Genomic DNA, 23,541 nt, shown 5'->3' with positions numbered 1-23,541 from the left:
CCTGTCTGCCTCCTCCCTGCCTGTCTGCCTCCTCCCTGCCTGTCTGCCTCCTCCCTGCCTGTCTGCCTCCTCCCTGCCTGTCTGCCTCCTCCCTGCCTGTCTGCCTCCTCCCTGCCTGTCTGCCTCTTCCCTGCCTGTCTGCCTCTTCCCTGCCTGTCTGCCTCTTCCCTGCCTGTCTGCCTCGCTGTGGTTACTACATGATGTGTTATTTTATAGTTTTGATGTCTTCACTATTATTCTACAATGTAGAAAATAGTAAAAAATAAAGAAAAACCCTTGAATGAGTAGGTGTTCTAAAAATGTTGACCGGTAGTGTATATGGGGATCTGTTTCTAGGATCACTCACTCTGATAAGGGACAAATCACTATTACAGGCCTGCTCAATGGGAAAATATTTCCTCCATGAACCACACGCTGCCATAAAGAGCCTTAAAACTAATGAGTGCTGTGGGTCAAAGAGCCTTCTCATGACTGAATGATTTATCAAGTCTGAAAGCTGACTAAGGCACTCCCACTGACAAAAAGTTGACCAGTAATCAACTCAGTCAATCGGTCAGTATCCCACACTGCCAGAAACCCAGATCAGTGCTAGACTAAGCCAGACTCCTGGATGAGTGGATAGTTGTTATAGAGAAGATCCAGGAATGTACTGTAGGTCAGTGGGCTGATCTGTGTGTTTCAGGCTTAAAACTGCTACATGGGCATTTAAGATGAAATGTAACCACCGTAGGGGGTTAGGGGGTCAAATATAATAAGGCATTTCTAAAAGTAGACCTCTGACTGTAGAAAATACCTGTTTCACATCAGACATTTCAAGGCTAAGCTAAGATCTTGCATTATATTGTAAACCTGTGCCTCTGACAGAACTTTACTCAATTCTATTGATTCGAAGGTATCCTCTTTACTCTGACCTATCATTTGAATCAATCATTTTATAAACAAATACACTTAAAACATGTTATTCCACTAAAATGTGATCCACAGATAATGATCTTCCTATAGGTCAGCTGTTGAGTAGTCTCTTCCCCAAGCTGCTGTCTCCCACTGACTGAGGGGCAAGAGGAGCACCTGAATGATAGCGTTTGTTATGTCCTTTCTCTTTTCCAGCAGTCCTTGCAGGTTCTCCCAGTCCTCCTGCAGGGTAGCCAGTTCGGTCTGCAGCTGTGCCTGAGTCTGTTCGTCCCCCATGGAGAAGAGCTGACGGCCCAGCTCCAGAGTGTGGATGTAGCTGCACTGGTACCTCTGGAAAAGCAGCTCCGTGTGCTACAGGCCACAGAAGACAGAAGGAATGCACTGTCATTTATGAACCCTTGCCCTTCCCCTTGGCTGTATCAATCTCTAACCTATTACCTTCATGTCGTAGAGGGAGCTTCGGAGCTGCTGCAGGCTGCAGTGGGCTGGCCCTGTGGGGGGCAGGAGGGCCTGGGCATCTGCTACGAACCTCTGGAGCTTCCTGAGGCTGCGGCTGTAGAGGTGCCAGTGTTTGACTAGCCCCTCCACCAGGGAGCTCCTTTGAGCTGCCCTCTGAACAGCCCCCTGCCAGTGCTCCCTCAGCTGGGCCAGCTTCAGGATGAAGTCACTCCTGGGGGACAGAGAACGGTAACAGCATACAAATGAATACAACTATAAGAGTAACTCAGAAAGCTAAAATCAATGACGATGATTGATAATGATCAAAAACATGTAACTAATCACCAGCTGATGGTCAAAGGACCACGACACCCATTAATAGAGGTGGATAAACATCAATGGTGCAACAGTTCTTACAAGGACTAACATTGATCATGTGAGCAGAGAATCTCTGTCCTGTCCTCACCTATCATCCACGTCTCCCCTCTGCAGCAGACGTAGAGAATCATTGATGACAGAGTGCAGGATCTGATGACCGATAGACATCTCTAACTGGAACCTCTGAGACACCAGAATCACAATATTACTGTCATATTCACAGGCCTAGTTAGTGTTACTGAATAGATACTGTGTGTGTGTGTGTGTGTGAGTGAGTGCGTGCGTGCGTGCGTGCGTGCCTGAGTCTGTGTGTGCGTGTGTATGTGCGTATGTGTGTGATGTAAGCGTGCGAGCGTATGTGTGTTTGTCACCTGGTGTGTGCGTAGCTGCTCTCTCAGGCCGCTGTAGGTGCTGGCCAGGTCTACTGCTAGGCTGTCCTCCATCGTCTGTAGGAAGTCCATCCAGTTCTCACACTTCTCCTGAAAACTCTGTTGCCTCAGTGACTCTGTCTGCAACTCACTGACACACAAACAAGACACACTTTAAACCTGCCATACTGTTTTCTAGTGTAATAGTAGGGCTTAGCCAGGATTTAGTCTTTTATTGACTAATTTGTGGTAGACTCTGTCTGTTAGTGTCTCTCACGTTACCACGCTGACAGTAAAGCACTTCTACTGTACTGACCTGTAGGTCTCCACAGCACGGGCCGAGGCCTGAGCCCAGGTCCAGTTGAGGCTCTGTAGTCTGTGGGTGGCAGAGTCACTGAGGGTCAGCCTGTAGCTCAGCTCATTCAGTATGTCCAGGTCAGGAGAGAAACCACTCAGCTCCAGCAGACCCATCTGGAACACATGGATCCACAGTCAGTCTCTGGATATACAGTATTCAATACAGAGGTCTGACTTAGCATGAGGTCTGTTTTGTGTTGGCCTACCTTGGATATATACATTTGTGGAGGCACGGTTACACTTTTAAGTCTCCCCTCCCAGTCCTCAAGGTGTTTCTCAAGGGATGCCAAGACACTCTCAAACTCCTGGAGCTGCTCATGCTCTTCCTGCACACACATAAACACATTAATAACATGGTCAGGGATCAGGCATAAAGGCATACATAACATAATTAAACTAGAATGTAATGTCATACAAGTAGCTATAAAACAACAAGGCATATATCACCACACAGTACCTGGAGATGCCCAAGCTTATCGGCCAGTGACTGGCTCAGATGTAGGACACCACGGGTTAGCATACGGCTCTCTGATTGGATGAAGACGGCAGACGAGGGTTCCAATCGTCCACTGAGTTCCTTAGAGGCCTCTAGCACCCCCTCCAGGTCGGTCTGTAAACTGTCTGTTCTCTCCTGCAGGCTCTGGGACAGGGGCAATGGGAGAAATACAGCAGCGAGGATGACAGAGTTCTCACAATAACTGATTCAGGATCAGTCTGATCTATACTCTCATACGACTCATTAACTATGTGCATATTCCCTCTACCATGTAGCTTTCACAATATCCCACTTACATGGACGGCCTGTATCTGGGCTGCAACCAGCTGTGTAGTGTTGTCCTGACCAGGTGGCTGGTTCATCAGAGCTGTTACATCACCCCTCAGTGTTTGCAGACGTTGGGAGAAAGGTACAGAGAGACGGGCATAAGCCCCCCAGATCTGGAGCAGTGTCTGAGTTCTATTCAGGTGATTCTCCAGCTCACGATTCACCTTATTCCACCTTGAAAGACCAGGAAAGACCACTCAGTGTGTGTGTAAGTGCGTGTGCATGTGTATATGCGTGTTTGTGTTTATTGTAGTTTACACTGACCTGGTTCTCTCTCTATCCAGTTGCTCTGACATGAGGACGGTGGCAGTAGGACTGATCATGTCCCTGAGGATGGAGAGAGTGTGGATCAGACCGTCCCATTCTGAGTCACACCCCTCAGTCTCCTTCCTTAGAAGCTAGATACAGGAGCACATACACAACAGTGTGATCACCTGCTCAAACTGTATTATAACAGGAACAGTGCAATGACAGGTTAAAAGACAGAGGTCATATACCCAGTTACAAATCAACAGTGGTGAACCGCCATTCAGGACCCCACCTTTTTGGCAAAACAAGTGGGAGGGTTGCCTGTTTTACATGTTATTTTGACATTAATAAATCAAATCAAATCACATTTTATTGGTCACATACACATGGTTAGCTGATGTTAATGAGAGTGTAGCGAAATGCTTGTACTTCTAGTTCCGACAGCGCAGTAATGTCTAACAAGTAATCTAAAAATCCCACAACAACTTCCTAATACACACAAATCTAAAGGGATGGAATAAGAATACGTACATATAAATATATGGATGAGTGATGACCGAGTGGCATAGGCAAGATGCAATAGATGGTATAAAATACAGTATATACAGTTGAAGTCAGAAGTTTACATACACTTAGGTTGGCTTCATTAAAACTTGTTTTTCAACCACTCCACAAATTTCTTGTTAATAACAAACTAGAGTTTTGGCAAATCGATTAGGACATCTACTTTGTGCATGACACAAGTAATTTTTACAACAATTGTTTACAGACAGATAATTTCATTTATAATTCACTGTATCACATACATACATGAAGTTGACTGTGCCTTTAAAACTTCTTATGGCTGCATCCCGCTACCGGGATCGATATGACAACAGCCAGTGAAAGTGCAGGGCGCCAAATTCAAACAACAGAAATCTCATAATTAAAATTCCTCAAACATACATGTGTCTTATATCATTTTAATCTTGTTGTTAATCCCACCAAAGTGTCCGATTTCAAATATGCTTTTCAGCGAAAGCACTACAAACGATTATGTTAGGTCACCACCAAACCACAATAAGCACAGCCATTTTTCCAGCGAAAGATAGCAGTCAGAAAAAGCAGAAATAGAGATAAAATTAATCACTAACCTTTGATTATCTTCATCAGATGACACTCATAGGACTTCATGTTACACAATACATGCATGTTTTGTTTGATAAAGTTCATATTTATAACAAAAAAATCTGAGTTTACATTGGCGCGTTACATTCACTAGTTCCAAAAACATCAAGTGATTTTGCATAGCCACATCGTTTCAACAGAAATACTCAACATAAATGTAGATGATAATACAAGTTATACACATGGAATTATAGATATACCTCTCCTTAATGCAACCACTGTGTCAGATTTCAAAAAAACTTTACGGAAAAAGCAAATCATGCAATAATCTGAGACGGAGCTCAGAACAATAGCCAAATTAGCCGCCATATTGGGGTCAACAGAAACCAGAAAATACATGATAAATGTTTCCTTACCTTTGATGAACTTCATCAGAATGCAGTCCTAGGAATCCCAGGTCCACAATAAATGCTTGATTTGTTCGATAATGTCCGTTATTTATGTCCAATTAGCTACTTTGGTTAGCGCGTTTGGTAAACAATTCCAAAGTCACAAAGCGCGTCCACTATAACGTGACGAAATGTCCAAAAGTTCCGTAACAGTCAGTAGAAACATGTCAAACGATGTACTGAATCAATCTTTAGAATGTTGTTAACATACATCTTGAATAACGTTCCAACCGGAGAATTACATTGACTTCAGAAGAGCGGCGGAATGGAGGTCCTCCTCATGTGAACGCGCATGTGAAAGCATGGTCAGCTCGTGGTAGACCTGACTAATTCCTGTCTCCTTCGGCCTCCCTTCACATTAGAGTCATCAGACAAAGTTCTATTGACTGTTGACATCTAGTGGAAGCCGTAGGAAGTGAAAACCCATCAATATCTCGCTGTAATTTCAATGAGAGCTTGGTTGAAAATCTGCCATCTCAGAAAAAATTCAAACAGGAAGTGGAACTTCTCAGGTGTTTGCCTGCCATATGAGTTCTGTTATACTCACAGACATAATTCAAACAGTTTTAGAAACTTCAGGGTGTTTTCTATCCAACATGAATAATAATATGCATATATTAGCAACTGGAACTGAGGAGCAGGCAGTTTACTATGGGCACCTCTGTGCACCTTTCATCCAAGCTACAGCCATAAGAAGTTAAACAGCTTAGAAAATCCCAGAAAATTATGTCATGGCTTTAGAAGCTTCTGATTGGCTGATTGACATCATTTGAGTCCATTGGAGGTGTACCTGTGGATGTATTTCAAGGCCTACCTTCAAACTCAGTGCCTCTTTGTTTAACATCATGGGAAAATCTAAAGAAATCAGCCAAGACCTCAGATTTTTTTTGTAGACCTCCACAAGTCTGGTTCATCCTTTTGGAGCAATTTCCAAACGCCTGAAGATACCACGTTCATCTGTACAAACAATAGTACGGAAGTATAAACACCATGGGACCACGTAGCAGTCATACCGCTCAAGAAGGAGATGCATTCTGTCTCATGAATGTACTTTGGTGCGAAAAGTGCAAATCAATCCCAGAACAACAGCAAAGGACCTTGTGAAGATGCTGAAGGAAACAGGTACAAAAGTATCGATATCCACAGTAAAACGAGGCCTATATCGACATAACCTGAAAGGCCGCTCAGCAAGGAAGAAGCCACTGCTCCAAAACCGCCATAAAAAAGCCAGACCACAGTTTGCAACTGCACATGGGGACAAAGATCGTGCTTTTTGGAGAAATGTCCTCTGGTCTGATGAAACAAAAATATAACGTTTTGGCCATAATGACCATTGTTATGTTTTGAGGAAAAAGGTGAAGGGTTGCAAGCCGAAGAACACCATCCCATCCGTGAAGCACGGGGGTGGCAGCATCATGTTGTGGGGGTGCTTTGCTGCAGGAGGGGACTGGTGCACTTCACAAAATAGATCGCCTCATGAGGAAGGAAAATTATGTGGATATATTGAAACAACATCTCAAGACTTCAGTCTGGAAGTTAAAGCTTGGTAGCAAATGGGTCTTCCAAATGGACAATGACCCCAAGCATACTTCCAAAGTTGTGGCAAAATACACTGCTCAAAAAAATAAAGGGAACACTTAAACAACACAATGTAACTCCAAGTCAATCACACTTCTGTGAAATCAAACTGTCCACTTAGGAAGCAACACTGATTGACAATAAATTTCACATGCTGTTGTGCAAATAGAATAGACAAAAGGTGGTAATTATAGGCAATTAGCAAGACACCCCCAAAAAAGGAGTGATTCTGCAGGTGGTGACCACAGACCACTTCTCAGTTCCTATGCTTCCTGGCTTATGTTTTGGTCACTTTTGAATGCTGGCGGTGCTCTCACTCTAGTGGTAGCATGAGACGGAGTCTACAACCCACACAAGTGGCTCAGGTAGTGCAGTTCATCCAGGATGGCACATCAATGCGAGCTGTGGCAAAAAGGTTTGCTGTGTCTGTCAGCGTAGTGTCCAGAGCATGGAGGCGCTACCAGGAGACAGGCCAGTACATCAGGAGACGTGGAGGAGGCCGTAGGAGGGCAACAACCCAGCAGCAGGACCGCTACCTCCGCCTTTGTGCAAGGAGGTGCACTGCCAGAGCACTACAAAATGACCTCCAGCAGGCCACAAATGTGGGTGGTATGAGGGCCCGACGTCCACAGGTGGGGGTTGTGCTTACAGCCCAACACCGTGCAGGACGTTTGCAGGACGTTTGGCTCAGTGCAAGAGGCGTCACTATAGTACCTGGTTTGAATACAGGCTGTATCACATCCGGCCGTGATTGGGAGTCCCATAGGGCGGCGCACAATTGGCCCAGCGTTGTCGGGGTTTGGCCTGAGTAGGCCGTCATTGCAAATAATAATTTGTTCTTAACTGACTTGCCTAGTTAAATAAAGGATAAATACAAAATTGTCCCTTTTCCACTCTTAATTTCGCCAATGGTTCTGAATGTAATCATTGAATATTGTAAAAGCTGTCATTGTCTGCTTATATGCCCCCTTTATTTATCCAACGGTTCTGACTTGGTGTACAGGGAGAAAACCGTAAGAACAGCTCATGTTCTGAATTCTAAACAGTTATATTGACTACGTCTGTCCTAGCTTGCTCATTAATGTCATCCCCTTATGCCATAGTTTATACATCTCAATTGTCATTAGAAATAACATTTGTTAAGCAAGTCAACCATATTAGGTACTTTTTCTTTAGAAGCAGAAAATGAGACTGAATTAACTGTTTCGCTGCCAGACAAGGCTCCGCTGATAGCCAGGTGTATTAGTGGTAAGGTGTTGGGACTGCTGTTGGGACTCTGCTGTTGGGACAGCTTTATGTAGGCCCTAACAGTTTGTGGGCACCGTTTGTCACCGTTATTGTAACGAGTATTACCGAAGGTGGCCTTCCTTCCTGTTCGAGTGGCGCTCGGCGGTCGTCGTCGCCGGTCTACTAGCTGCCACCGATCCTTTTTTCCTTTTCGTTTGGTTTTGTCTAATTGATTTCACCTGTTTATTGTTTGGTTGTTAGGGTGGTGTTATTTAAGTTCGTTTAGCCCGTTTATGTTTGTGCGGGCTTGTTTCTCTGTTTGTATGTTGAGGTTGCTATTTTTCATTGGGGTTTTCCACAGTCTGGATTTATGTTTCCAGTGTTGGACTTTATTCAAGTTGGAGTATTACGCCAATGTTTTTTTGACGTTACCAGTTGTATTTCTGGTTGGACATTAAAAGTGTTTTTTTCCCCGTTACCTTTGCTCTCTGCGCCTGACTCCTTACCTTTGTCCTCATCGAGCGTAACAGAAGCCCGCACCATACAATGGAGCCAGCAGGAGCAGCGACCACCCCTCTCCCCACGATGGAGGAGAGAGTCCTTCATCACACGTCCATCCTTCATCGCATTGGATCAGCAATGGATCTTATGATGGAGAGGATGGATCGTTGGGAGAGGAGTGGTCTCCCTACAAACCCACCTACCCTCCCTCCAGCACCATTACCATCTCCTCCAGCGGGACCCGGTACCAGCGCGTTACGTATTACGCCTCCTAGCCAGTACGATGGAGCGGCGGCGGGGTGCCAGGGATTCCTGCTACAATTAGACCTGTACCTGGCCACCGTTCGACCGGCTCCCTCGGATGAGGAGAGCGTGAGTGTTCTCGTCTCCTGCCTGACGGGTAGAGCCCTAGAGTGGGCCAATGCGGTTTGGAACGGGGCCGACTCAGCGAGGGGCCACTACCCGGAGTTCACCCGCCGTTTTCGGGCCGTGTTCGATCACCCTCCAGATGGCCGAGCGGCGGGTGAGAGATTGTTCTATCTACGACAGGGGACGAGGAGCGCGCAGGACTTCGCGCTGGATTTCCGGACCTTGGCTGCTGGAGCAGGATGGAACGACAGGGCCCTGATAGACCATTACAGGTGTAGCCTGAGAGAGGACGTCCGCAGAGAGCTGGCTTGTCGGGACACTACGCTAAGTTTGGATGAACTAATAGACATGTCTATCCGGTTAGACCATCTGCTAGCTGCTCGCGGACGTTCTGAAAGGGTCCTGTCCGTTCCATCTCCTGACCCTCCTGCTCCCATCCCGATGGAGCTAGGAGGGGCAGCATCTAGGGAGATCGGAGGAGGCTCCTCCTGTACCAGTTGTGGCCGAAGAGGGCACACTTCCGGTCGGTGCTGGAGGAGTTCATCTGGGAATAGAGAGGGCAGGCAGAACACTCCTCGGTCACCTCAGGTGAGTCAGCACCACACTCTCCCAGAGCTTCCTGTTGGTCACATGTTTTTGTTAATATGCTTCCTTAAATTTTTTCCCTCTCTCCAGCATAAGGCGCTAGTCGATTCAGGCGCAGCTGGGAATTTTATAGATCGTGGACTCGCTCAGAGGTTGAGGATTCCGTTAGTTAAGGTTGACCCCCCTTTTCCTGTGCATTCTTTAGATAGTCGACCGTTAGGGTCAGGCCTGGTCAGGGAGTCCACAATTCCTTTGGAGATGATTACGCAGGGGAATCATAAGGAACGGATTAGTCTGTTTCTTATCGATTCACCTGCGTTTCCGGTGGTGCTGGGAATTCCTTGGCTGGCTATTCACAATCCGACGATTTCGTGGAAACAGGGAGCTCTACAGGGGTGGTCTGATGAGTGTTCAGGCAGGTGTGTAGGAGTTTCCATCGGTGCGACAACGGTGGAGAGTCCAGACCAGGTTTCCACAGTGCGCATTCCCGCTGAGTATGCCGATTTGGCTATCGCCTTCAGTAAAAAGAAGGCGACCCAATTACCTCCCCATCGACAGGGGGATTGCGTGATAAACCTCCAGGTAAACGCTGCACTTCCCAGGAGTCATGTGTATCCTTTGTCCCAGGAGGAGACGTTGGCTATGGAGACATATGTCACGGAAGCTCTGGGACAAGGATTCATTCGGCCCTCCATGTCACCCGTCTCTTCGAGTTTCTTTTTTGTGAAGAAAAAGGATGGTGGGTTGCGTCCGTTTATTGATTATCGAGGTCTCAATTCCATCACGGTGGGTTTTAGTTACCCACTACCTCTCATCGCTACGGCGATGGAATCATTCCACGGAGCACGGTTCTTCACGAAACTGGATCTCAGGAGCGCGTATAATCTGGTGCGTATTCGGGAGGGAGATGAGTGGAAAACCGCGTTTAGTACTACATCGGGCCATTATGAGTACCTCGTCATGCCGTACGGGTTAAAGAATGCTCCAGCTGTCTTTCAATCCTTTGTTGACGAGATTCTCAGAGACCTGCACGGACAGGGTGTGGTGGTGTATATTGACGATATTTTGATCTACTCCGCTACACGCGCCGCGCATGTGTCTCTGGTGCGCAAGGTTCTTGGGCGACTGCTGGAGCATGACTTGTACGTGAAGGCGGAGAAATGTGAGTTTTCTAAACAAGCCGTTTCCTTCCTGGGTTACCGCATTTCCAGCTCGGGGGTGGATATAGGGGGTGACCGCGTAAAAGCCGTGCGTAATTGGCCGACTCCGACCACGGTAAAAGAGGTGCAGCGGTTCTTAGGGTTTGCCAATTACTACCGGAGGTTTATCCGGGGTTTTGGTCAGGTAGCAGCCCCTATTACCTCACTCCTGAAGGGGGGGCCGGTGCGTTTGCAGTGGTCGGCAGAGGCAGACAGGGCCTTCTGTAGGTTGAAGGTGCTGTTTACTGAGGCGCCAGTGTTGGCGCATCCGGACCCTTCTTTGGCGTTTATAGTAGAGGTGGACGCATCCGAGGCTGGGGTTGGAGCGGTGCTCTCACAGCGCTCGGGTGTGCCACCAAAACTCCGCCCTTGTGCTTTTTTTTCGAAAAAACTTGGGCCAGCGGAGCGGAATTATGATGTGGGGGATAGGGAGTTGTTGGCTATGGTTAAGGCCTTGAAGGTGTGGAGACACTGGCTTGAGGGGGCTAAGCACCCTTTCCTCATCTGGACTGACCACCGTAACCTGGAGTATATTCGATCAGCTAAGAGACTGAATCCGCATCAGGCAAGGTGGGCCATGTATTTCACCAGATTTCGTTTTACTATCTCGTATCGACCAGGTTCCCTGAATACTAAGGCCGACGCGCTGTCTCGCCTCTATGACTCAGAGGAGCGGTCCATCGATCCTACTCCCATCATTCCGGCGGCCAAGTTGGTGGCACCGATAGTATGGGAGGTGGACGCGGACATCGAGCGGGCGTTAAGGGAGGAACCTGCGCCTCCACAGTGCCCGGAGGGGCGTAGGTATGTACCGCTCGCTGTTCGTGATCAATTGATTCGATGGGCTCATGGTATACTCTCGTCGGGTCACCCGGGTATTTCGAGGACAGTGCGAGGTCTTAGGGGGAAGTACTGGTGGCCCACCTTGGAGAAGGATGTGCGATTCTATGTCTCTTCCTGTTCGGTGTGCGCTCAGAGTAAGGCTCCTAGGCACCTGCCTCGAGGGAAGTTACAACCCCTCCCCGTTCCACAACGGCCGTGGTCCCATCTTTCGGTAGATTTTCTGACTGACTTACCTCCATCTCAGGGGAACACTACGATCCTGGTCGTTGTGGATCGGTTCTCTAAGTCCTGCCGTCTTATCCCGTTGCCCGGTCTCCCTACGGCCCTGCAGACTGCGGAGGCATTATTTACCCATGTCTTCCGGCATTACGGGGTGCCCGAGGATATTGTTTCTGATCGGGGTCCCCAGTTCACTTCCAGAGTATGGAAGGCGTTTATGGAGCATTTGGGGGTCTCGGTCAGCCTTACATCGGGGTATCACCCGGAGAGTAATGGGCAGGTGGAGAGAGTGAACCAGGAGGTGGGTAGGTTTCTGCGGTCGTATTGCCAGGACCGGCCAGGGGAGTGGTCAAGATACATCCCTTGGGCAGAGATTGCTCAGAACTCACTAAGCCACTCCTCTACCAACATGTCACCATTTGAGTGTGTGTTGGGGTATCAGCCGGTTCTGGCACCATGGCATCAGAGTCAGACCGAGGCTCCTGCGGTGGAGGAGTGGGTACAGCGCTCTAAGGAGACTTGGAGAGCCGTCCAGGAGTCTCTGCGTCAGGCGAGTAGACGGCAGAAGAAGAGCGCTGACCGTCACCGCAGTGAGGCCCCCGTGTTTGCACCGGGGGATAGGGTCTGGCTCTCGACCCGAAACCTGCCCCTCCGCCTGCCCTGCCGGAAGCTGGGTCCGCAGTGTGTAGGGCCATTTAAAGTCCTGAGGAGAATAAATGAGGTGTGTTACCGATTGTTACTTCCTTCTTATTATCGTATTAACCCCTCATTTCATGTGTCTCTCCTCAGGCCGGTGGTAGCTGGTCCCATGCAGGAAGGTGAGGTGCCGGAGGTCCCTCCACCCCCTCTGGATATAGAGGGGTCCCCGGCGTACAGGATAAGGTCTATTCTGGATTCCAGACGTCGAGTGGGGGGCCTTCAGTACCTCGTGGACTGGGAGGGGTACGGTCCGGAGGAGAGGTGCTGGGTCCCGGTGGGGGATATATTGGATCCATCTATGCTGAGAGAGTTCCATCGCCTCCATCCGGATCGCCCTGCGCCTCGGCCCCCGGGTCGTCCTCGAGGCCGGCGTCGGCGCGCTGCGGGAGCTGCGCGTCAGGAGGGGGGTACTGTAACGAGTATTACCGAAGGTGGCCTTCCTTCCTGTTCGAGTGGCGCTCGGCGGTCGTCGTCGCCGGTCTACTAGCTGCCACCGATCCTTTTTTCCTTTTCGTTTGGTTTTGTCTAATTGATTTCACCTGTTTATTGTTTGGTTGTTAGGGTGGTGTTATTTAAGTTCGTTTAGCCCGTTTATGTTTGTGCGGGCTTGTTTCTCTGTTTGTATGTTGAGGTTGCTATTTTTCATTGGGGTTTTCCACAGTCTGGATTTATGTTTCCAGTGTTGGACTTTATTCAAGTTGGAGTATTACGCCAATGTTTTTTTGACGTTACCAGTTGTATTTCTGGTTGGACATTAAAAGTGGTTTTTTCCCCGTTACCTTTGCTCTCTGCGCCTGACTCCTTACCTTTGTCCTCATCGAGCGTAACAGTTATAGTGCAATTAATGTATTGTTTATTGTTGTGCTGTGTTTGTGTAGTGACTTTGCTGGCATGCCCCACTAAGATTTACATGCTAAAATCGCCACTGCAAATCAAACTTGATGGCTATACTGTAGTACCTACCTGGAGCTTTTCATGGAGTCCTTGCAGGGCCTGGAGAGAAAGCTGAGGGAAGCAGCTGTATTCCATAGCCTGGCAGGTCTTCACTGTGCCCAGTGTTGCATCATTCAGTCCTTTCTCAAACCCCGCCCACAGCTCCAATACCTGTTTCAGTCTCTGTCGCACAGCTGGGTTCTGGAGGGGGAAACAATGAGTCAAAATAGGAGCCACTGCACCCTACAAGTTGAAGGTTTTTACAACCAGTGTCCATGCAGTGAATACATGTATTTGTTATTAAGCAACTGCCCTCATTCCCCTGAGCTTACCTCTTGACTGAGGGCTGTACAGGCCTTAATGACATCATCTGTCTGAGTGATGAAGGCACAGGTGCAATCCTCTTTTCCTGTGTGGTGTTTCTCTTTCAACTCTTGAAGAGCTGTGTAATTTAGCCAGAGTTTCTCCTCCAGACCCTGACAGACAGGAGTAGCAGTAAGAAATCACAGTACCACATACATGTACCACATACACACAGTACCACATACACAGTACCACATACACATTAAGTTTATTTGAAACAGGGACAATGTACAACAAAATATATGTCTCAGAAGTAAGATTTAGCTAATATCTCATTTCCATCTGCAGTCCCTGGGCAGGTGAACATATAAACATATACACATTATATCCTAGCAGACATCATACATCTTAAAAACAGAAGTCAAGACATTACACATCAAAATCATTGAACATCATTTCAAATAAATTGCTGTTGGATCTGATAATATTGGGTTTCTAAAAAACATAAACACCTGGTAAAAACAGAATATTGCACATAGCCCTGTCATCATAGAAATAGCTAGAGGGCAAATGACTTGACACCTGTGGTACTGTACACCAGGTTCTGTTTTCAACACACCTCACAGGTTTTTAAGCTCTTCTCCACCTCAGAGTGACTGACGGGCCTCTGGGCTGAGCCTATCCACTCTCTCTGACTGGTGAGCCAGGTGTGGTGGTGCTGCAGTCTGACCTCTCTCTCTGTGCACATCCTCAGCTCCTGTTCAACATCCTGGATCTGCAGAGGGAAAGTCAAGAGATATGGGATCAAATAGATTCAATAGATATGGGATCAAATCATAATCAGTCGGAATGATTGGTGCTATAAAACAGGAGGTGTCACTAAAACTGACCGATAGCTATGGGATCAAATCATCAATAGGACGGATTGATGCTCTTAAAATAGCCTAGGACTTATTACCGAAACGGCTTTAAAAATCGAAGGGGTCCCAATTGAGTTCTCACCTGGTTGTTGAGGGTGCCCTGTAGACTGAGCCAGCGGTGGTTAAGACCGCCCAACTCATCAGCATAATCTGGGTGTTCGTATCTCCCTCTGCTCGTCTGTAACTCCGACTGGTTGACATAGTCCACTGTGAGCTGGCGGACTGCTATCTCAGCCTTACACACCTGTAGGAGAGAGAGAGATGTCGGGAATCAAACAATTTGTTTATGCAAATATAAATACTTTTACATTACCAGGTATTGAATAAGAGAGGACAAACTGAATCTGTCAGTTGCTACCTTGAAGCTCTGAAGGACTAGGTTGAGGTCCGCGTTGGTGGAGGTGGTTTGGTGGACCCTATCCCGCTGCTCTTCTAGCCTGGCCTCAGTCTCTCCAACCCAGGCTAGCAGCTCTGTCAAGGCCCACTGTGGGGACAGCCTCTCCATCAACAACTGACAGACGGAAGAAGAGAAGGGAGAAGAGAAAGTCAGCAGCATTGCAGTTCTTGACAGACTCAAACTGGTGTGTATGGCACCTACTACCATACACTGTTCAAAGGCACTTAAATATTTTGTCTGCCCATTCACCCTCTGATTGGCACACATACACAATCCATGTCTCAATTATCTCAAGGCTTAAAAATCATTCTTTAACCTGTCTCCTCCCCTTTATCTACATTGATTGAAATTAAATTAACAAGTGACATCAATAAGGGATAATTGCTTTCACCTGGATTCACCTGGTCAGTCTATGTCATGGAAAGAGCAGGTGTTCCTAATGTTTTGTACACTCAATGTATGACCCACTCACCTGATGCAGAGTCTGCTGGACAGCAGGTATATCAGACAGAATGCCAGCCCAGTCCTGCTCTATCTGTCTGAGCTGGGTCTGTACAGAGCAAGGCTCTAGCGCAGCAGACTGGGGCTCTGGCGCTGTCTCTGCCTCCGCCTCTCTCAGCTGCAGTAGCTGTGTTCCAGTGGTGATCACTGAGGCCTTCAGAGCCGACCTAACCTCCAGCTCTTTGGTGAAGTCCTACAAACATGACAACAGACATGGTCATATTCACCAGAGGGTCATTCACCCCAACATTTTTTCACAGGTGTTGACTTGACTGGGAAAAAACTGTCCATATAAGATTCTGGGTTTACCATATACTGGTTAAGGTGGGAGTGAATGGGTTTCAGCTCTCGCTCCTGATTGGCTGTGAGAGTGAAAATGATCCAACTGTTGATTTGTTCTCTGGCCCCACAGATCCACTTGCTCAGTGCCACAAAGTCACGGGAAAACCTGCAGTGGTGAGATTAGGGTCATTCTTCTCAACTTCTGACTTTGGTTTAAAGGTCTAATCCAGACATTTTCATCTCAATATAAAATTTCTGGGTAACAATTAAGTACCTTACTGTGATTGTTTTCAATTAAAATGTTAAAACATTTATGTATACAGTATATATAGCTTCTTAGCCAAGAGCAATTTCTCAAGCAATCATTTTGCTAGGACTGCCTGGGAGTGTTCTGAGTGGAGAGGTGAAAACTGCTCTTACACTAAAAGGGCATTATCATAATTTTCACAAATTCACGTATTATTTCAACCTCATAGTGTGGAAATACAGTATGAAACACAGGAAAATCACATTTTTGATTGCATTGGCATTTAATAAGTAAATGCAACACCACTATCCCAAGTGGTTTCAAAATGTCAAAGCTGAAAACTTGCCAAATGCAATTATGAAGTTTCAAATCTCATCTCTAAGCACTATATCAAAGTCCTCACCTGCTCCACAGTTTCCTGTTCCTATCTGTGCTGACTCGTTGTTGCTCCAGCCTCAAGTGAAAGGTGGTCCAGCGAGCCTCCAGGCCACACCCAAACACACCCACCCCTTGGCAACCCGCCTCCTTCAGCCACCTCCCCTGCTCCTGCATCCGGCTGAACTTTGCCCCACTCTCATTCAGGACTGCTTTCATTTTCTGCCCAAGAGAGAGAACCTAATCATCAGTCTCTTCAACATAAGCCTATACACCCCATCATATCCCACATCCCATCTCTACTGTAACACACGATAAAACCCCATCTCTCACACATGGCCCCAGCCCCAGGTCCTCAGAACCAGGCTGTGAATGAGGAAAACACTTATAGTTCTAATAGAACATCACAAGAAGGGCTTCTGGACGAGGTGCACCACTCTGGCCATTTTGGATGATTGAGAAGAAAAAGTAGCAGAACCAGATATAGCCATGGAGCTGGCTGGGGGATATATAAGGGAAAATGACTGCTAGGCTGAGAATATACAGTTGAAGTTGTAAGTTTACATAAATTAAGGTTGGAGTCATTAAAACTCGTTTTTCAACCATTCCACAAATTTCTTGTAAAGAAACTATAGTTTTGGCAAGTCGGTTAGGACATCTACTTTGTGCATGACATAAGTAATTTTCCCAACAATTGTTTACAGACAGATTATTTCACTTATAATTCACTGTATCACAATTCCAGTGGTTCAGAAGTTTACATACACAAAGTTGACTGTGCCTTTAAACAGCTTGGAAAATTCCAGAAAATTATGTCATGGCTTTAGAAGCTTCTGATAGGCTAAATGACATCATTTGAGTCAATTGGAGGTGTACCTGTGGATATATTTCAAGGCCTACCTTCAAACTCAGTGCCTCTTTGCTTGACATCATGGGAAAATCAAAAGAAATCAGCCAAGACCTCAGAAAATAAATTGTAGACCTCCACAAGTCTGGTTCATCCTTGGGAGCAATTTCCAAACGCCTGAAGATACCACGTTCATCTGGTCAAACAATAGTACAGAAGTATAAACACCATGGGACCACGCAGGAAGTAGACGTGTTCTGTCTCCTAGAGATGAACGTACTTTGGTGCGAAAAGTGCAAATCAATCCCAGAACAACAGCAAAGGACCTTGTGAAGATGCACAGTAAAACGAGGCCTATATCAACATAACCTGAAAGGCCGCTCAGCAAGGAAGAAGCCACTGCTCCAAAACCGCCATAAAAAAGCCAGACTACGGTTGGAACTGCACATGGGGACAAAGATCGTACTTTTTGGAGAAATGTCCTCTGGTCTGATGAAACAAAAATAGAACTGTTTGACCATTATGACCATCGTTATGTTTGGAGGAAAAAGGGGGGATGCTTGCAAGCTGAAGAACACCATCCCAACTGTGAAGCACGGGGGTGGCAGCATCATGTGGTGGGGGTGCTTTGCTGCAGGAGGGACTGGTGCACTTCACAAAATAGATCGCGAGGAAGGAAAATTATGTGGATATATTGAAGCAACATCTCAAGACATCAGTCAGGAAGTTAAAGCTTGGTCGCAAATGGGTCTTCCAAATGGACAATGACCCCAAGCATACTTCCAAAGTTGTGGCAAAATGGCTTAAGGACAACAAAGTCAAGGTATTGGAGTGGCCATCACAAAGCCCTGACCTCAATCCTATAGAAAATTTGTGGGCAGAACTGAAAAAGCATGTGCGAGCAAGGAGGCATAGAAACCTGACTCAATTACACCAGCTCTATCAGGAGGAATGGGCCAAAAATCACCCAACTTATTGTGGGAAGCTTGTGGAAGGCTACCTGAAACGTTTGACCCAAGTGAAACAATTTAAAGGCAATGCTACCAAATACTAATTGAGTGTATGTAAACTTCTGACCCACTGGGAATGTGATGAAAGAAATAAAAGCTGAAATAAATAATTTTCTCTACTATTATTCTGACATTTCACATTCTTAAAATAAAGTGGTGATCCTAACTGACCTAAAACAGGGAATTTGTACTGGGATTAAATGTCTGGAATTGTGGAAAACTGATTTTAAATGTATTTGGCTAAAGTGTATGTAAACTGTACTCTGAGCTGAAATAAAACCCAACACACAAGGGGACATTTATTGTAGAAAATTATTCTATTTCTTTTGCAAATTACTATGAATTAACAGACTTATTTCCTAAAACTTGTCAATACTAAACATCATGTTAAGGTGTGGGACATTCATTGGACCGGAGAGCTGAACTGCTTAAACAGAGTGAAACCTACAACGAGTTGAGATCCCAGCTACGCAGGCTAAACCTGAGATGTAGCTTCATCCACCTCACAAAAATGTATTTTGATCTTCCACAACACAATACACACGTTTTCCACGGCCAGGGAGGCTCAAGACTTCTTGGAGAAGCACATCAAACCCAACACAGAAGGGGACAAGCCGACAGATGGAATCCCATGACTGGCTCATTATTCAGGTATGCTATCCATGCACAATCTGCAGCCTATCGCTATGATGCTGCCCTCAGCATAAGTCAATGATAAGAACACCCCTCATGTTTGGGTACAAGGAACAATATTACTATTATTCCTGAGCATTGAACTTGTTATAATTATATTGCCTATAGTCCAGGACATTTACACAATGATGACACCATGCCAATTAATGATCAATGGACAATATATGGATCCTACAGCTATCCTATTTTTTTTTATTTTTTATTTTTTATCCCATTTTCTCCCCAATTTTCGTGGTATCCAATCGCTAGTAATTATACCTTGTCTCATCGCTACAACTCCCGTACGGGCTCGGGAGAGACGAAGGTCGAAAGCACAACCCAACCAGCCGTACTGCTTCTTAACACAGCGCGCCTCCAACCCGGAAGCCAGCCGCACCAATGTGTCGGAGGAAACACCGTGTACCTGGCCCCCTTGGCTGGCGCGCACTGCGCCCGGCCCGCCACAGGAGTCGCTGGAGCGCGATGAGACAAGGATATCCCTACCGGCCAAACCCTCCCTACCCCGGACGACGCTATGCCAATTGTGCGTCGCCCCACGGACCTCCCGGTCGCAGCCGGCTGCGACAGAGCCTGGGCGCGAACCCAGAGACTCTGGTGGCGCAGTTAGCACTGCGATGCAGTGCCCTAGACCACTGCGCCACCCGGGAGGCCCAGCTATCCTATTTTTGACTGTTTGGGCATTAGGCTTCCATATCTGTCATACGTTATTTCTGTTTTTCTGTTTTTCATTGACGTTCTTGTTTCTTCATGACCCACCCTTACATGTGTTAAGGGTGGGTAAATGGCGCATGGGTTTTTCTGTTTCTCATTATAAAAACGAAATTTCAATCAGTCTTGGAGGTGTGTTTCCTGACCAATTCCGTGTTTGGAATGGATCACGTAATTTCATTATATGCCGATGATATCATACTTTATCTAGACAATGTATCTCAATCCCTCCCAATAGCTTGGAAGATCATAGACAAATTCAGCTCCATCTCAAGTTCTAAAATAAATCGAACCAAATCTTCCCTACTGCCTCTCAAGACCCTGATGGAGGACCCCATCTCTACTAATGGAATCCCAATCATTTCCCATTTTAAATATTTGGGAATAGATATATTTCCTTCCTTAGATAAAACTATTGCCCGGAACTTTAACAGAACGCTCAAATGAATTAAATCTAACCTAAGTAGATGGACTATTATCCCAGTTTAACCGGCAGAATATCTATTGTCAAAATGAATATTTCGCCATGGCTGAATTTCTGTAGTTCAATTCTTCCCTTGTCTCCCCCTTCTGACTATTGGGATAAAATTCATAGTTCGGTTTCAAAATGTATATGGCAAGGTAAGCGAGCCCGGATAAAATTAATGTAACGGATGTGAAATGGCTAGCTAGTTAGCGGGTACGCGCTAGTAGCGTTTCAATCAGTTACGTCACTTGCTCTGAAACCTAGATGTAGTGTTGCCCCTTGCTCTGCAAGGGCCGCGGCCTTTGTGGAGCGATGGGTAACGATGCTTCATGGGTGACCGTTGTTGATGTGTGCAGAGGGTCCCTGGTTCACGCCCGGGTCGGGGCGAGGGGACGGTTTAAAGTTATACTGTAACATTAACAAACTTGCAAAGAGGGAAGAAGTAGGTGGACTATCCGTACCAAACTTTTAATTTTATTTCTCGATAACTACTGGGATTATTATTATTTGACCATGCTGGTCATTTATGAACATTTGAACATCTTGGCCATGTTCTGTTATAATCTCCACCCGGCACAGCCAGAAGAGGACTGGCCACCCCTCATAGCCTGGTTCCTCTCTAGGTTTTTCCTAGGTTTTGGCCTTTCATGGGAGTTTTTCCTAGCCACCGTGCTTCATCACCTGCATTGCTTGCTGTTTGGGGTTTTAGGCAGGGTTTCTGTACAGCACTTTGAGATATCAACTGATGTACGACGGGCTATATAAATAAATTTGATTTGATTTCCAAGCACTAGCATTCATCCCATCCTAAATTGGTTTAGACATGATTCTTCCGTCCGCTGGCTGAGTATAGAGAGAAATATGGTGTCTCCTACTGGACTGGAAGAGGTGGCCTTTACTAATAGATCCCTTAAACAATGCAAACTACGCTTTGGTCCTATTATTGCTCACACAATTTCTATTTGGCGCAAAACTGAAAAACAATGTAAGTGGGAATCAAAATGGCATGCCAATACTCCAATATTTCACAATAATGCCTTGTGATCTTGAGGGCAGCATTTTGCATCCCCCCAATGGTCCAAATGGGGAATCGCTATCCTTGCCGATATCATGGACAGTAATGGTTTGAGAACATTCCAAGATTTAAAAGACACATACACATTCCATGCAACTCCCTGGGGAAACCCAACTACCGAACCATCCAATGATAGGATTTATAAATAATAGTGCTGAGCTCTTAACCGAAATCTCTGTTATTTTGGGGTATTTAACCCTTTTGGGTTCCATGTAGAACCCTCTGTAGAAAGGGTTCTACATGGAACCCAAAAGGGTTCTACCTGGAACCAAAACGGGTTAATCAAAGGGTTCTCCAATGGGGACAGACGAAAAACCCTTAAAGGTTCCAAACAGCAAAAATAAATTCAAAGAGTGAACAGAGAATGTACCGAACTGTGATCAGCGTTCATTCTTTTGATAAATAACACATTTTTTTATGTTTTATTTTCTATTAATAAGACTTTAAAGCACATGGAGTGCTACCTGATAGAGAGAGAGTGTCTCGCAAATCTGTGCCACTGAGTCCTTCTCCAGGTGCATCTTGGACAGGTCAGCTTCCATATCCCTAAGCAGGGTGTCCATACTGGTACTTTCCTCCTCCCACTGTGTCCATATCTACAACCAAACCAACAACAACAATTTAACACAACTGCACATAACACAACACACATTTTTCAATACACCACCTCAAACAGTCACACCAGCACACCTCAATATGAGTCCATATCTAGCTTTAACAACGCCAATGTTTCCTGTGCTGTGTCTACCATAGAAATCCTATTCAATTACTAGAGGGGCTATGTCATAAAACTTCAAAGTTCCAGAATGGGGTGAAAATGGCAGCCATATCGGTCAGGGAGAAATCCAAACCAGTCTAATTGGAATGAATGGCAGTAGAAGCATAGTCCTGATTTTACTTGTGCAGGAAAATAAAAGTAAGGCATGTGTTATATAACAAATAGGGTTATAGAATTATTATCAATGTAAAATATTGTCATATCATTATCAATACAGTTTAAATGGGTTTTATAGCAATTGTCTCTATAAATAGCCTCTGAAATATATGTAAACAGAACATAAAATGTCATGTCTACATTTTTTTTTTACAACTTTTCTGAGTCATAAAATCAACTGATTTCAGCCAGTGTATGGCTGTGAATTGACTGCATTGTTTGAATGGTTTGAATGGCAGTTCATTTGAAACATTTATGGAATCATTCCTGTAAAACTGTCTGGCTAGCTAGCGAAAAATACAGTACACATAAATTCTTCAAATTCATTATTTTACACAATATCTTATCATAGCACAGGCAAACCCTGGTTGACCCACTCCCTGACCAAAATGGCTGAACTTTATCCCATCATTTATCCCATCCTTGTTCGGGCGGCGTTCGGCGTCACCGGCCATCATCTTCTAGCCATCGTCGATCCACTTTTCATTTCCATTTGTTTGGTCTTGTTTTCCTACACACCTGGTTTCCATTTCCCTCATTATTTGTTGTGTATTTAACCCTCTGTTCCCCCCATCTCTTTGTGTGGAATTGTTTGTTGTAAGTCTTGTGCACATGTTACTGGTGCGCGTCGGATTTTGTACCCATATTCTGTTGTATTTTTATGCCGTTGGTTTTTGGATTAAACTGCTCCAGCTACTACCTAGTTTTTCTCTCCTGCGTCTGACTTCCCTGCCACTAGTTACGCACCCCTTTACAATCATAAGAAGGCTCATGTCCATTCTAGTATTCTAATTCCTAATTCTATGGTGCCTACCTGTAATATCCGCTGCATCGTGGTGCCTCTCTCCAGGGCCTGCTGCTGCAGTTGGGTCACCCTCTCCTGGAGGCCCCTCATCACTCCCTCCCACCTCTGGAGGTTGCTCTCTGAGATTCTCGTGGATAGGTGCTGCAGGGTCCCCAGGTGGATCCCCAGGAACTGGAAGAACTTCTGTCAAATCCATAAGAACCATAGCAGGAAGAAGGAACAATAGCATCACTGCAGGCTGTTTCAATACCAACGATTACACAAGAAGTCCTCTCTTGGTTTCTATGGTGGCTGAATGAAAACTGAATCCAAGGTAGCTATCTAATCGCACTTCATAGGATCAGTACACAATGGAGGACCTGAATGGTGTGCGCTCACCGAATGTGTGCTAAGGCAGTCCTGTAGCTCAGTCCTGGTGTGGAGCTCCAGACCAGGCCTCTGTGAGAGACGCTCTGAGCCCAGGGTGACCAGCACTTCCAGGCCATGTAGCAGCCTCTCAAACTGCTGCTGGAGATCCACACTGGCCCTCAGCTCCTCACGTCTGGCCCCCACAGAGCCCAACACATTTTCCAGCACAACCTAAACACACATTATAAACATTATATCCACATGCAGTAAGTTTACATGATAACACACATGGTCATACGTAACCACAAGCTCAGAACTGATATCTTCATCATTATGTATGGGGTCACGATTTCAGCATTCAAATTTATGGTATCAATCACTCCCATTGAATGTGTT

At 45.9% G+C, this 23,541-nt stretch overlaps 1 protein-coding gene across 6 annotated transcripts in view; it reads right to left on the bottom strand.

Annotated features, from left to right (window-relative positions):
* syne2b (spectrin repeat containing, nuclear envelope 2b) overlaps window positions 1-23,541 on the bottom strand; it is a 150,699-nt gene that overhangs the window by 25,707 nt on the left and 101,451 nt on the right. For all 6 annotated transcript variants that reach the window (XM_055863320.1, XM_055863314.1, XM_055863317.1 and 3 more), the window contains 20 exons: window positions 23,176-23,376; window positions 22,807-22,980; window positions 21,523-21,654; window positions 16,288-16,481; window positions 15,665-15,803; window positions 15,327-15,548; window positions 14,816-14,968; window positions 14,540-14,701; window positions 14,157-14,312; window positions 13,567-13,710; window positions 13,265-13,435; window positions 3,541-3,674; window positions 3,246-3,450; window positions 2,911-3,093; window positions 2,660-2,779; window positions 2,413-2,567; window positions 2,100-2,247; window positions 1,817-1,911; window positions 1,351-1,582; window positions 1,069-1,263 (listed from right to left, as the gene is read on the bottom strand). In XM_055863320.1, coding sequence (XP_055719295.1) covers window positions 1,069-1,263; window positions 1,351-1,582; window positions 1,817-1,911; window positions 2,100-2,247; window positions 2,413-2,567; window positions 2,660-2,779; window positions 2,911-3,093; window positions 3,246-3,450; window positions 3,541-3,674; window positions 13,265-13,435; window positions 13,567-13,710; window positions 14,157-14,312; window positions 14,540-14,701; window positions 14,816-14,968; window positions 15,327-15,548; window positions 15,665-15,803; window positions 16,288-16,481; window positions 21,523-21,654; window positions 22,807-22,980; window positions 23,176-23,376 — 3,315 coding nt within the window. The remainder of the gene's footprint in view (window positions 1-1,068; window positions 1,264-1,350; window positions 1,583-1,816; window positions 1,912-2,099; window positions 2,248-2,412; window positions 2,568-2,659; window positions 2,780-2,910; window positions 3,094-3,245; window positions 3,451-3,540; window positions 3,675-13,264; window positions 13,436-13,566; window positions 13,711-14,156; window positions 14,313-14,539; window positions 14,702-14,815; window positions 14,969-15,326; window positions 15,549-15,664; window positions 15,804-16,287; window positions 16,482-21,522; window positions 21,655-22,806; window positions 22,981-23,175; window positions 23,377-23,541) is intronic.

The sequence above is a fragment of the Salvelinus fontinalis genome, chromosome 15 (genome assembly GCF_029448725.1).
Source record: "Salvelinus fontinalis isolate EN_2023a chromosome 15, ASM2944872v1, whole genome shotgun sequence".
Classification (NCBI taxonomy): Eukaryota; Metazoa; Chordata; class Actinopteri; order Salmoniformes; family Salmonidae; genus Salvelinus; species Salvelinus fontinalis.
The sequence above is the reverse complement of the archived record's forward strand: the minus strand, read 5'-3'. Positions and strand labels throughout refer to the sequence as shown.